This window comes from Bos indicus x Bos taurus, chromosome 10 (assembly GCF_003369695.1).
Source record: "Bos indicus x Bos taurus breed Angus x Brahman F1 hybrid chromosome 10, Bos_hybrid_MaternalHap_v2.0, whole genome shotgun sequence".
Taxonomy (NCBI): domain Eukaryota; kingdom Metazoa; phylum Chordata; class Mammalia; order Artiodactyla; family Bovidae; genus Bos; species Bos indicus x Bos taurus.
Genome location: NC_040085.1, coordinates 14,036,478 through 14,049,672, shown reverse-complemented (window position 1 = coordinate 14,049,672; position 13,195 = coordinate 14,036,478). Strand labels below are relative to the sequence as shown.

The 13,195-nt window shown below is 39.2% G+C and overlaps 1 protein-coding gene across 3 annotated transcripts in view; it reads left to right on the top strand.

Moving 5' to 3' along the window:
• Positions 1–2,000: 2,000 nt before the first annotated feature.
• The window catches only part of NPTN (neuroplastin), a 64,388-nt gene continuing 53,193 nt past the window's right edge, over positions 2,001–13,195 (top strand). For all 3 annotated transcript variants that reach the window (XM_027553170.1, XM_027553169.1, XM_027553171.1), the window contains exon 1: positions 2,001–2,278. In XM_027553170.1, the coding sequence (XP_027408971.1) occupies positions 2,188–2,278 (91 nt within the window). In that variant the 5' untranslated portion in view covers positions 2,001–2,187. The remainder of the gene's footprint in view (positions 2,279–13,195) is intronic.

Here is a 13,195-nt window from a genome sequence, read left to right as displayed (position 1 = left end):
CTGTTCGCGACCCCATGGACTGCAGCCTACCAGGCTCCTCCTTCCATGGGATTTTCCAGGCAAGAGTACTGGAGTGGGTTGCCATTGCCTTCTCCAGCTGTGTTCCTAGAAGGAGGCAAACCAGATTTTTTTGGTAGTAATGATTACCAAAACCATTCAGATCCTGGGTAATTTATGCCTCTCTCAGTCTCAATTTCCTAACCTACTAAACGAGCACCATTGTTCTGTAAGGATTCCTTGTTGAAAGTCTCCCCATAAGATACAGATTTTGATGATGAGGCAGGATGGTTGCATCCCATCAAAACTCCCATCAGCTGAAAATCCTTGTCTCACCAGGAGCCCTGTAGCCTTCCATCCAGAGCTGTCTGCACAATGGCCTTTGTCCAAAGACACATGCCAAGCTTTTTATCACTCACTCACCTGAGGTCTTAAAGGATAATGCTTCATTTCAGTCAACAATACGCCATAGTTGTAGCTTGCTAGAAAGCTCAGGCTGTAACCACCAGGTGTCTGGTTCACACTGAAAGCTTGAGACCACTTTGGCTTGAGTGAAGGTCATGGTGAATGCTCCTTCTTCCAGATTTTTCAAGTTTTCACTTCAAATTGAGTCAGGTGACCAGGACTGCTTACTTGGCCCCTCTTAGTTTCATTCCACAGACATTCTCCCGGATGTCTGCTCTGAGTCAGGGATGAGCTAAGACCCATAAACTCCTTTTCCAACCAAGGACTGATGATGCTCAGGCTATACCAATGCATGCATGCATGCTATGTCGCTTCAGTCGTGTCCGACTCTGTGCGACCCCAGAGACAGCAGCCCACCAAGCTCCCTGGCCCCTGGGATTCTCCAGGCTAGAGTACTGGAGTGGGTTGCCATTTCCTTCTCCACTGCATGAAAGTGAAAAGTGAAAGTGAAGTCGCTCAGTCGTTCGTGTCCAACTCTTCGTGACCCCATGGACTGCAGCCTACTAGGCTCCTCCGTCCATGGGATTTTCCAGGCAAGAGTACTGGAGTGGGGTGCCATTGTCTTCTCCCAGGTTGTACCAAAAATTCCCTTGAAAAGGGCATTCCCCAAACTTCCATGCAAACAGTAGTGACACTGCCAGAGCTCCCAGCTGGCTCCTTTCCAATGGGTCGTTTTGCTGTGCAGTCTTCCTCGCTCTTCTAATAAGCTGGGTTGTGAACTTCGTGATAGTAGAGACCACTTTTCCACGTACGTTTCACATCAAATGTGAAAAGCCGGCACACAGTAAGTACTCAATAAATGTTTGCTGCACAAAAATACTTCTTAAGATTTTTCGTATAGTTAATACATGTTGACTTCCTTGTAGAATTTAGTGCCCAAACTGTCTAACGAGCAATTAGTCTAGTTGATTTTCAGGCCTGAGATTCTAGGTAGTTAAAATAAGGCCAAAATGGAGGCGGGGGAATAGAAGGGCGAAGAAAAGGAGGACATTTCACGCAGAGGGAGATGTAGAAGCAGTAGAGCACAAGGTAATACCAGACACGGGGAGTGCACCATTTAGCCTAGAAGGTTAATACAGGGACTTAAAGTGGGAGGTTAGAGCTAGATGCCAGGAATAGGTCTAAGGTTAAAGTCCAGAAGGAAGAAATAATAAGAGTTTGATAGGGAACAATAAGAGTAAGGCTTAAAAGAGCCGGTGGTGCATTAAATTTTGCAGCCAAGAGCTCCAACTAATGAAAGGCAGGATGGGCGTAGGAAATATATTCTCAAAGCTTCCTCTTATTTATGGGAGATCCGACTTCACACAGGAATCAGCAGAACACAGACTTCTCGGTTCCCCAGGGCCAAGACAGCCGGAGGAGCCCCGCCTCGAACCGTCACGTGGCCAGAAGCGCCCTTGGCACGTGACCCACCTCGCGCTAGGCCAATCAGCGTCTGCAGGGGCGGGGACGCGGAGTCTGAGGGGCGGGAGGATCGATTGAGCCTGCCTCTTCTCGCGAGCCTTGATGCTGTCGCTCCTCAGCCGCCCACGGCCCGGAGCGAAGGTCTCGCGAGGCTTGGGCGCTGCGGCGGTAGGAGGAGGACGGGGAAGGACGGAGCCCTGCCACGGCTGCCTCCCTCGCTCTCTCCCTCGCTCACTCGCCCGCCCCCTCCCTCCCTCCCCTCCCTTCCCCGGCCCCGGCTCCGGCCCCGGCCCATTCGCTGTTCCGTCTTCTGCAGGGAGGATGTCGGGCTCGTCGCTCCCCAGTGCCCTGGCCCTCTCGCTGTTGCTGGTTTCTGGCTCCCTCCTCCCAGGGCCAGGCGCCGCTCAGAACGGTAAGCGGGGCGCCGGGGGCCGGCCGGGCGGGGGCTGAGGGATGGTGGCGGCCGGAGAGGGCATTTCGGGGCCGGAGGAGGTGGCGGAGTCCGGGGAAGGGGGCTGGTCGGAGTCTGAGGTGCTGCGGGCCCGACAGGACCAAATGCCGGTCTCGAGTTCGAAGAGGCGCGCGGGTGTGAGAACCGGAGGCGCCTGTCCGAGAGGTGGGGGCGTCCGACAAGAGCTTGAGGTGTTGCTGATTTAGAGGCTCCACAGCTTGGGGCTCGTCGCTCCGAGTCGGGGAGGGGTCCCCGAAGAAGCCGACTTGAGCTGGAGTAGCGGGGGCGGATGAGGAAGGGGTGCAGCGTTTAAAGAAGGCTGCACAAGACCGACGGAGAGTGGTGTCAGGCTCCACAGATGAACGGGGGTCCCGTGCGCTGGGGTCGTCCAAGGTTCTTCTGGGGCTCTGTAAGACTGGTGACATCCTTAAAAAAAAAAAAAAAAAGTTGGGGGAAGGGAGTCCTGAAGAATACTGAGCAGAGTACTAGAGTCCTAAGGAGAGGGTAAGGAATCAGGGAGCCTTGGCTGTGGAGGTGGAGGGAAGGTGGGTGGAAAGCCGAGGTAGTGGGTTGACTGCAGTAGGGGATCTGGAAAGAGGAGCAGCAGAAGCTCTAAACGAAGTGGGGGAAGAGGGCTGGGTTTGCTAAGGAGGGTGGAGTGTTGGGCATTCTAGGGTAGTGGTTGGGAGAGCAAAAAGGAGTTTCTAAATAAGGAGAGGAAAAACGAGCAGAGGATGGGGAGAAAGGGTTGAAACTGAGGTAGGGGGAATTATTTGTTAGAGAAATAAGGGTGCCTGGCTATAGAAATGGAAGTGGGGGAAGACAGAAAATAAGGGAAGGGAGTAAAATGCAGGAAGCCGGGGGTGTAATGTTGGTTTGCAGTGTGGAGGATATAATAGGGGAGGGAGGAGCTGAGTTTTGGCAAGTGCTGTATGATATTGGTTGGGCCTTTCACACTGCTGAAACTGCAGTGGTGGGATTGAGGGCCGGCGCTGGAGAGAGGGAGATGGAGGGAAGTGTGTTTTTAAGATCGAAAAGTTTCAAAAACAGAACAGACATTATTTCTGAGGAACATAAAAGTAGTCCTTGGGATGTGTTCAGGGTACAGTGGAAAGGAGATGATTGAACTGAAGATAACTGAACTGGGTTTTGAACTGAAATCCTTTCGAGAAGATGGAGACATGGTGGGGAAGCATGGTGATGGGGGATCTAGACAAAAAAAGATTCTGATTGTTAAAGATATGTGTTAAAATTCAGCTGCTGAATCGATCTTTTAGAGATGAGATTAGAAGTATTGTGAACCAGTTTCTGCTCTTGTGGAGACAGCCTTTAAGAGATTTCAAAAATATTTTTCTAGGAAAAAAATTGTGAGGTTGAACTTATTCGTGACTTTACTGGAGAGTGAACTGTAAATTCTTTTTGCTAATTCTTTGGTGTTTCTTTGTTATGCTAGAATAGTTTAAAATTACTCTTGTTGGAATAGCTGAAATTAAAATGGCTTTCATTAAAAAAATCAGTGATAAAGCTAATGGAGTTAAGCATTCTAAGGAGAATGCATGCTTAAAATGCTGAAGATTACAATGAAAATGTATCAGTCAAGGTCGAAAAAGCACCAGTTAAATGTAAGTGTTTGTTATACCAAATCATATAAATAAAATCTTATGTATGCTTCATGGCTTCAAATATCACTGCAGGGGTCAGGAAGGAAACATTTTTCTATTTCTAGCATTGGATATGTGAAGCATATTGGGTATTTTACACTTCAAAGCATGAGGCCACTGTGGAAGGCAAGGTAGAGTTAGTCTGATTTGTCTTATCAGTTTTTAGTCTGTGTTACCAATAATTTCAGCTATTCTTGTGAGAAAAGGTTTCATTAGGCACAATAGGTGAGAGATTTTTGATCTTAACATGTTTAATCTTTGTGCTGGCACACAGCTTCTTAGAAAATTTATAATACAGTGAAATTGTAGTTTCTTAGCAACTAAAGCAAGGCTTTTGCATAGGCCTATGAAGACTCATCTGGCTATTCTCAGTGATATGTGTTCTAAATACAGCGTAGTGCAGCCTTTTCCTTGAAATGAGCTTGAATTCAGTCACGTGACTCGTGAAGTGAAGGTGAGCTCGTAGTTGACCCAAATGAAGTAAATTTAATTCAAGAAAAAAAGGCTGTTTTTTGAGTTTGAGTCCATATAGGCAAGGATGCCTTTTTATAGCATGTCGGTAAGATTAAAGTTTTCTATTGGTAATAGCTCTTCAGTAGTCTGACCTCATGTCTTGGGGTTTGTATTTTCTTATAGTGTTTCAGAAGTGGATACTGTGTTCTAGATGATCTTGAAAAGTTGGATTATCTATTTAAAATGATGACTTTAAAAAAGAAACCTCCCAAAACCTTGAAGTATTTCTGGTTTAAGTATGTGGTAGTTTAGATTGAGTATAGATGCTTTTCAAAAGGTCTGTTGCATTATTCCTAAAGTGAAGAATTTGAATTAGAAGACCCTTAAGGTCTCCTCTAGCTGTGATCCATTACCAGAGAGATTCAGGGCTTTTCATTCAGATAGAATTCGTTTCCCATCCAGATACATAGACTTGTAGGATCGTAGTTTCAAGTAAAATGCTTATTTAAGGTGTCATTTTAAAGGAAGAAACCTGACCTAAAAAATAAACTTCCTGGTAAGACTTTGAAAGCTTTAGACTGAAATTAAAATTGAGTTTAGTGTAAACCAGACAGTAATATATGATGGTCAAGAGCACAGACTTTGGATCCTGATAGACCATCTCTTGGACTGAGTGACCTTGAGTAATATGCTTACTACTTCCAGGTCTCAGTTTTATCATCTGTAAAATGGGGTTTATAATAATGCAGTCCCCTAGGGATGATGTGAGAATTAAATGAAACAGTCTTAAAGCACTTAGATTTCTGCCTGGCATATAATTAGTTTTGGGGAGTAAATTTTTACTATATGTAGCACTTGTTACTATATGTAACATATGTTACTATATGTAACATATGCTACATTACTATATGTAGCATAACAGTACTATATGTACTAAGTGTAGCATAACAGTACTATATGTACTGTTTGCTTACTATAGTGAGTAAATGTTAGTTATTTACTATTATTATCCTTTAGAAGTACCACTATTAATTACTTATTTTTCTTTGTGTGTATATTGAGCTTTGTTAATGCTGCTCAGTGTCATCTTGAATAAAGTTAAATAGGGCATTTGAAGGCTCCAGATTTGTGCTTTTTGCTTATGTAACTTTTTTTTAGAAAAGTGACCAGCTGTGTTGCGTCTGCATTTGTAGATTCTGGTGAGGAAGTTCATATTTCCATTTCATTGTCTGGGAGATTTCATGTTTTTGTTTTGTTTCAGTGAACTAAGTATCTTGTGAATAAGAGAAATAGAATGTAGTGCCTGGACTACAGTGAAGTGTTGAAGGTGTTAAGTGATGAGTGCATGTGAAGTGTGAAAATGTAATATATTCATATTGAAAATATAAAAATAGATAACACTGCTTAGTGGAAGAAAATGAATCTAATGAATTTTATTATTAATGATCTAAATTTTAAGAAACCATTTTGCTTGGATGATACTAGATAGTTGTGAACATTGTGTAAAAATGCCAGTATTTGCATGAGATGATTCATGAATCTTTTTCTTTTCTGTCAAGTGCTGTTTGCTTCAGTGGTTTGGCAGTTTTCTCTCCTTGAGTATGTTTTTAGACATTTGCTGTTGATTGTGCATCTCTCCTTTGGGTGAACTAAAATGAGCAGTGGAAGACATGGTATCTATGGCAGCTGTGGCACAAATGACATGCCAGATATCAAGCAACAAATCTTAACATAATTAGTCCAAAAAAAGATTTTAAATGACCAGAAGAAATTGTTTGCCTTGAAATTCATTAGCATTTCCTAAGGAGATCATAAGCCTCCAGACCCTCATGCAAATGACGACAGTGTCACTACTGATGTAATGAAGCTTCCAGGCACGAGAAATTGGTCAGGGGACCAGGGTGGAAAGGCCATGTTACAACATCAGGCTCTGTTTCTGGGCTGTTAGTCTTTGCTTTTAAGGGTTCCTGGATTCAAATTAGAAAAGAGATGCGGTTAGGTTTTTGTGTTGCCTGACATAACAGAGCTTACCCTGTTAGTATACCATGGTTCAAAACAACAGAAGACAATAAAATAAAAGCCTTTACATGTAAATGTGCTCCACAGTCCAAACATTTGGTGTAAATTAAGATTGAAATTCATTACAGGTCTGGTTTTGTGTGAGTTTGCAAATCCTCATGAAAAATTAGACTGCTTTGTCGTAAAGTAATTCCTTGATTTTTCTCATTAATACAATTTTGATGGGAAACATTTTCTCTTGTGGAGTATACATTTAGACATTAGTAAAAGGCAAAATGTCATTGTGTTGTCTTTATTCATATTTTTAGAATAAAAATAAATATTTAACGGGTCTGCAAAGATAACCAGATATGAGTATAAAAGTGCTCTGGCAGTTTGGACATTGTTTTTCATTTATTTAGTTTGAGCTGTTTTTTCAAAGTTAAGATATTTCATATTTAAAATCTGAAATTTTTGCTGGGTCTATGTAAAGTTGTTTTTGTTTTTACAAGACAATTTGGGAAGAAGATAAGGTGTTCATATCTGTACAAATTAAGCACGTAGAAAAATAAGGAATGATTGGGATATCACACAGGAGGTGTTCAATGAAAGCTTGAATAAAATTTTGCAAAGAAATTTTGGAAAAGAGAATTCTATGAAAAAGTGTCTGAGGCAGTCTCTTTACAGTGAGCACATTCTGGACAGGATCAGAGGTAGAGAATGAAGTTCTGAGAGAAAAGACAGAAGAAAGGCTATAGTTCTAGTACACGGAAGAAACAGGAAGCAAGAATGAGAAATGAATCTTCCTTTGACGAGCATCTGGATAAATAGAATCTGTTAGAAGAGACCAGGGTCCTCTGGAGTAAATCCGTACATCAAAATTAAAATATGTAATGATGAAAAATCATCTCCTGAGAACAGTTGGCCTTGCTTTCAGTGTGCCTCTTTAAACAAAACACTGTCATTTTACATGAATTCTTATAAATGCCATTGATGATATGGAGCTTAATTTTAAGCACCTTAGATAATGCATTTTTAAATTGTGAGGTTTTGATGGATTTTTTTTCCCCTGAATTCCTAATTTTAGTTGAAAAGGATTAGCTTTGTAAAGGCAGGAAACCTCTCCAGTAAAACTAGTTGAAAATAAACTATTGCATTCTATAAGCTTATATATAGAAAAGTAAACTTCTCACTGAATTTAAAGTAAAATATTGTAGTGATCCTATGTAAAAGCATTATTCCAGAGATATTGATGTGTACATTAAAAAAGTTGAATACACAAGTAAATTTTATGTTTTTCAAGAGTTTATTCAAGAGTTTATTCAAGAGTCAAGATTTGTACAATTCAGGTTTACTGTGTAAAGTTGAAAGTAGGCCTAAGTTTTTATTGTGTGTTTTTGTATATATGCAAATACAGATGTTTATTAGTCAAACCTAATTAACTTGAGGTTATTTTTTTCTTATCATTGAGAACTTTTAATTGGTCTATGTGGAAACGGGGTTTACTAAATGTGTAGAGTTCCCCTAAGTAGATTATTTGCATACAGGAAGTTAGTTGTAGATTTATTTGATGTCCCTCAGACATCCCCTGGTTTTTTGTTTTGTTTCTTGTTTCTGTTGTGTTTCAAATTAAAAAACCCAGTCTTACCTTTTCATTAAAGCTGTATTAAGTTCCTTTTTCTTTTGCATTTCTGAAAACAGTTATGGAATGTTTTAAGACTAACCTCCTTTCCACATACTGAAACCTTACAGTATGGTAATGGTGTTTTGCAGAAGTATGTCAGTTTGGATGTGCTTTGCTTCTCTTTGCTTTGTCTTGATTTATATCATTGTTACACCTAAGTATTGCTTCAAATTAACTAGACAGCGAAACAGAATGAGATGATTTGAAGTCACTCTGAAGGTGTCAGGATTCTATATATTATGTAAGACTATTATTAGAAAACATTAAGTTCTAAATTGTACCAATAATTTTAATCAATTTCAAATGTATACTCATATTCTAGAGGTGATTAAATATAAAATACAAAACAGTGTCAAGTCCTTTCTGATAGAATACTAACAGGGCAAAATGTTTCATATGCAGTAGGTACATTTTTTAAAAAAGGAGTGTGCTTGCATATATAAATTATGTTATTGATTCTTCTTTTGCTAATAATAGTATTTGTAAACCACTAGACTAGGTGATGTATAAATTCCCTTCTGGTTCTAAAATCACACAGTTCTATTAAGCTTACAGTTTAGAAGGCCTAGAGAGAGAATGCTTTGTTTAAATGAAGTTTAGAAACTTACTTTTTTGAAATTAAGGAAAACTGCCTTTGAGGCATCCACTGTTTTGAAATCCAACTGCCTGTAAACCTGTTTCAGATGACACTTGTAGTTTATGTTTCAGGGAAGGCAGAATGGTGTATGTTATAGAGATCGCATATTAAACTTGCTGGGAAAATTGCCAGTGTGAATGAAACAATTAAGAAATGAAAATCACTCCCTGGTAGGTAGATATTTTGTGTTTTCTCTGTTGGTTGAAGGGCAGTTGGCTACTGAAGAGGCAATGAAAAGACAGTGAAGCACACTTAACTAATTGTATTTTTATGTTATCATTTGAGGAGCTTTGCTATTTTTGAATTAATTTCTCCTGTCCTTATGCATTTTTTAAAGACCTTTAAACCTGTTCATTATAGTTGAACGGGTAAACCCAAGCATTACTTGAATTAAGTCTGAGGAAGTTTGTAGATTGATATTCCTTAGAAACAGAGTGTCAAAGTCTCAGATTATGAATTTATTCATTATTTTACTATAAATTGGTTAGGTCCATTTCCTGTTTTTTCTTTTGTACATTTTTGTCAGAATTTCAAACTTTAAAAAGTAGAATGAATAATGTTAATAAACGTCCTTATAATCATCATCTAGTGTCAGTTATCAGCCACATCCTTGCTGCTTATTAATTTAAAAATAACCTGAAAAATTAACATTACAAATTAAAATTTTCTAGGTGTTGAAATGTAGCTAAGGATTAGCTTTTATTCATAATGTAGAAATAATTTGGTTTGTATACAACGATGCTGTAATGACTTTAAAAATATAAAAGCTCTTTAGCAAAAGACTTTCAAACTTTTGACCCAGATAAATAGGTTTTATTTGTGACTAAGTATATGTAGAAATATGTAATGTTTTGTGAAACAATATCTTTCCTTACTCTGTAATATATTTAAAGGAAATTATTGTTACATTCTAAATCGATTTCATAATTCATTAACAGGCTATGAGATTGATGTTTGAAAGACAGAGCATTGTCACGTATGGAGTAGTTTTGTTTTATTTACATATACCATGTACTATGGAGCAATATGATTTTTATAAGCATAATAAGGATTTTCACAAGGCATTTCTCTGTAATATCAACATGTACTGTTATTAGTCATTATTAGTAAAGAGAATACAGCATTGTTTAACAATACATTACCCATTACTTATATAATATTGATTCTTCCATCCCATTTGAATTTCCGAAAAAGGGAAGGCTATAATAATTTGAATATCATAATCAAAGCACAAGTTTTCCAGTATGTTTAGTTGTCCTTTCTTTTAAATTAGAGCTAATAGTCATTATTCCCTAGCCCTGCCTTTGAGTTATTGGTTGAGTACAAGACTGGAACGCTGCTGTTTATTCTGAGCTGAATGCTTACTCTGATGCTGTTGTTTGAGGCACATTTCTGGTGAGTACAGAGTAACTTGAACACTGGCCAAGGGAAGGAAGGGAGAGGGAAGCAGAACCATCAATGAAGAATTATTTGCTTTTCATGTGTAAGATACTAGAGTAGCAAGTTTATTTTCTTGTCTTTAGATATCACTGCTTCTTGAAGGAGAAAAAGGCAAGATGTCTTGTCCTGTGTTGGCAACTACTTTTGAAGTAATTTTCAATCCATAGATTGAATGAAAATGTGAAATTTAAATTAGGGTTTTTCAATTTTATAAGTTTAACAGGTTGGAAGCTATTGTGGACCATGTGGAAAAAAATAGCTAAGCAGCTCCAGCATTGAAATTATATTAATCCTGAATCTCAAATAATTCATCAAGAAAGATGAAATAAATGGCTTTAATGCAAACCAGAAAGGGCTGCTACCTGGAAAAGAGCAAGTATAAAGAGGTTTCAAGTAACGTGCAGTGAAATGTCATTGAATTACTCTTAGACAAATAAGATAGTGATCACGTATCAAAATTATGGTTTCTATTTTCTTACTAGGATTGAAGTCCAAATAATTATCAACACATTCCAACCACATTTAGGAAAAGATGCAGATAGTTATACGCTGATGGTAACATAAGACAGGAGAAAAACCTGAAGGAGCTAAATTTAGGAAAAGGGAGCACTAGGGGGATGTGATTATCTATTAATACCTTCAGGGTAGCAGTGTAAATGAAGTAAGGGAATTAGGTAGTCTCCAAAGATGGATGGGCTGTATCAAAGAGCAGTGGCTTAGACCACTGGGAAGAAAAAGCATAGGTTTAGTATTAAGAAGATGATTTAAATGCAACTAGCAGAATAGAGTTATTTGCACTCACTCATGATCAGAGCCATTGTAAGTAGGGCAAAGAATGGGTTGATAAGGACCTCATAAAATAGAATATCTCTTTTTATTATATCTAGTACTTGTTTAGGAGCTCAGTAGGAGTAAAAAACCTCTATGGGAATGAATAGGCAATGAGATGGATTTTGCAGAAAGGTTTTTTTTTTTTTTTTTATGGCTATGCCATTTGTCTTGGGGTACTGTCTCCTCCACCTGGAATTGAACCCAGGCCTTCTGTGGTGAAAATGCAGAGTCTTAACCCCTGGCCTGCCAGGAAATTCCCTTTCTAGAAGTTTTTAAGGGTCAAAAATTAGTTTGTTTCTAGCTCTAAATTTCTGTGATTATGATTCAAGAAAAATAGATTAATTTTGAAATCCATTAAAGTAGCTTTTAAGACCTGCTGGTAATACTTTAAACAGAATTCTGTTTATTATAACCTTCATAAGCAACTTCTTTTAGTTATAAAAAATGGACACTGAAATTTTCCCAATGTCTGTTTAACACATAGAAACATAAGCTTCTTAAGAGTTCATTCATTAGACTGAGTGGAGCCTAGTAAAAGTTTAACCTTTGGCTCTTAGAAATTAGGTCCATTTTAGCTGTTAAGAAAGGCTTATCAGGAAATGAGCACTTCAGATTAATTCTTAAGGCTTTATCAGTCAAAATACTTCTGTGATAGAAACCTGAGCCTGTTTTATGAGTGGAGATGGTGCTGCAATACTTTGGTGGAGATGGGAGCTCATTTTTATTATCTGAAAGAGTGTAGGGTTGCTAGATCAAAATGTGGGATGCCCAGTTATATTTGAATTTCAGAAAAATAATTAGGAATTTTTATTTGGCACCTCTGGTAATCCTAGAAGAATGTCTTTTTTGCTATTTTTACCTTCCATTTAGAACTTAATAGAGTCTTGTAATTTGATAGTTTTTGTATAGTCACTCAGTCGTGTCCAACTCTTTGGAGTTCCACAGACTGTAAAGATCCCCAGGCTCCTCTGTCCATGGAATTCTCCAGGCAATGATCCTGGAGTAGATTGCTCTTCCCTTCTCCAGAGGATCTTCTCGACCCAGAGATCAAACCTGGGTCTCCTGCATTGCAGGCAGATTCTTTACCAGTTGATCGACAGGAAAGACCTGTATTGTGTATTCAAAGAAACCTTTAAAAGGTAGATTTAATATGAGCAAAATCATGTTACATTGCAAATTCTGTATGAGTAAATGTAGTTTGAAAAGTGAAAGTGAAGTCGCTCAGTTGTGTCCGACTCTTTGCGACCTTATGGACTGTAGCCTACCAGGCTCCTCCCTCCATGGGATTCTCCAGGCAAGAGTACTGGAGTGGGTTGCCATTTCCTTCTCCAGGGGATCTTCCCGACCCAGGGATTGAACCCGGGTCTCCTGCATTCCAGGCAGATGCTTTAACCTCTGAGCCACTGTTACATCACATTTATATATATATTTTTTCAATTCTGCTATCTTATATTTGACAGTTTTTAATTTATTCTTTTAAGAATTAAAGCTATTTTAAGGTGAAGTTAGGGTCTCAGGCTTTTTTTTTCCCCCTGCAGTTCCCCTTTTCTCTTACCTAAGGGAAAAGTGAAAGTCACTCAGTAGTGTCTGACTCTTTGTGGCCCCATGGACTATACATGTAGTCCATGAAATTCTCCAGGCCAGAATACTGGAGTGGGTAGCCTTTCCCTTCTCCAGGGATCTTCCCAACCCAGGGGTCAAACCCAGCTCTCCATCATTGCAGGTGGATTCTTTACCAGCTGAGCCACCAGGGAAGCCCAAGATTACTGGAGTGGGTAGTCTATCCCTTCTCCCACAGATCTTCCTGACTCAGGAATGGAACTGGGGTCTCCTGCATTCAAGAAATTCAATCATCGACCTTCCCTAGTAGAGGGGGATAATTCAGTGAAAAGGCTAGTCTGCTAACAATCATCTAAAAACGCATATTTTATGATATGATAGAGTCATAACCAAACCTAAAATAATCTGGCCCTTTTCACTAGAACTTTATTTTCCTCTTCACTTTGCTATTAACTATTCAAGAATCAGCTGGCAGATTCTTTACCAGCTGAGCTCCCAGGGAAGCCCCTCCTTAGCTAGAGTATTTTAAAATTTAGGACACTATTGTTTGAGGGTATATGATAAAGATGGGGCTCTTGGTTCAAGGATTGTCCCTTCCAGTTTTTCCTTAGGGT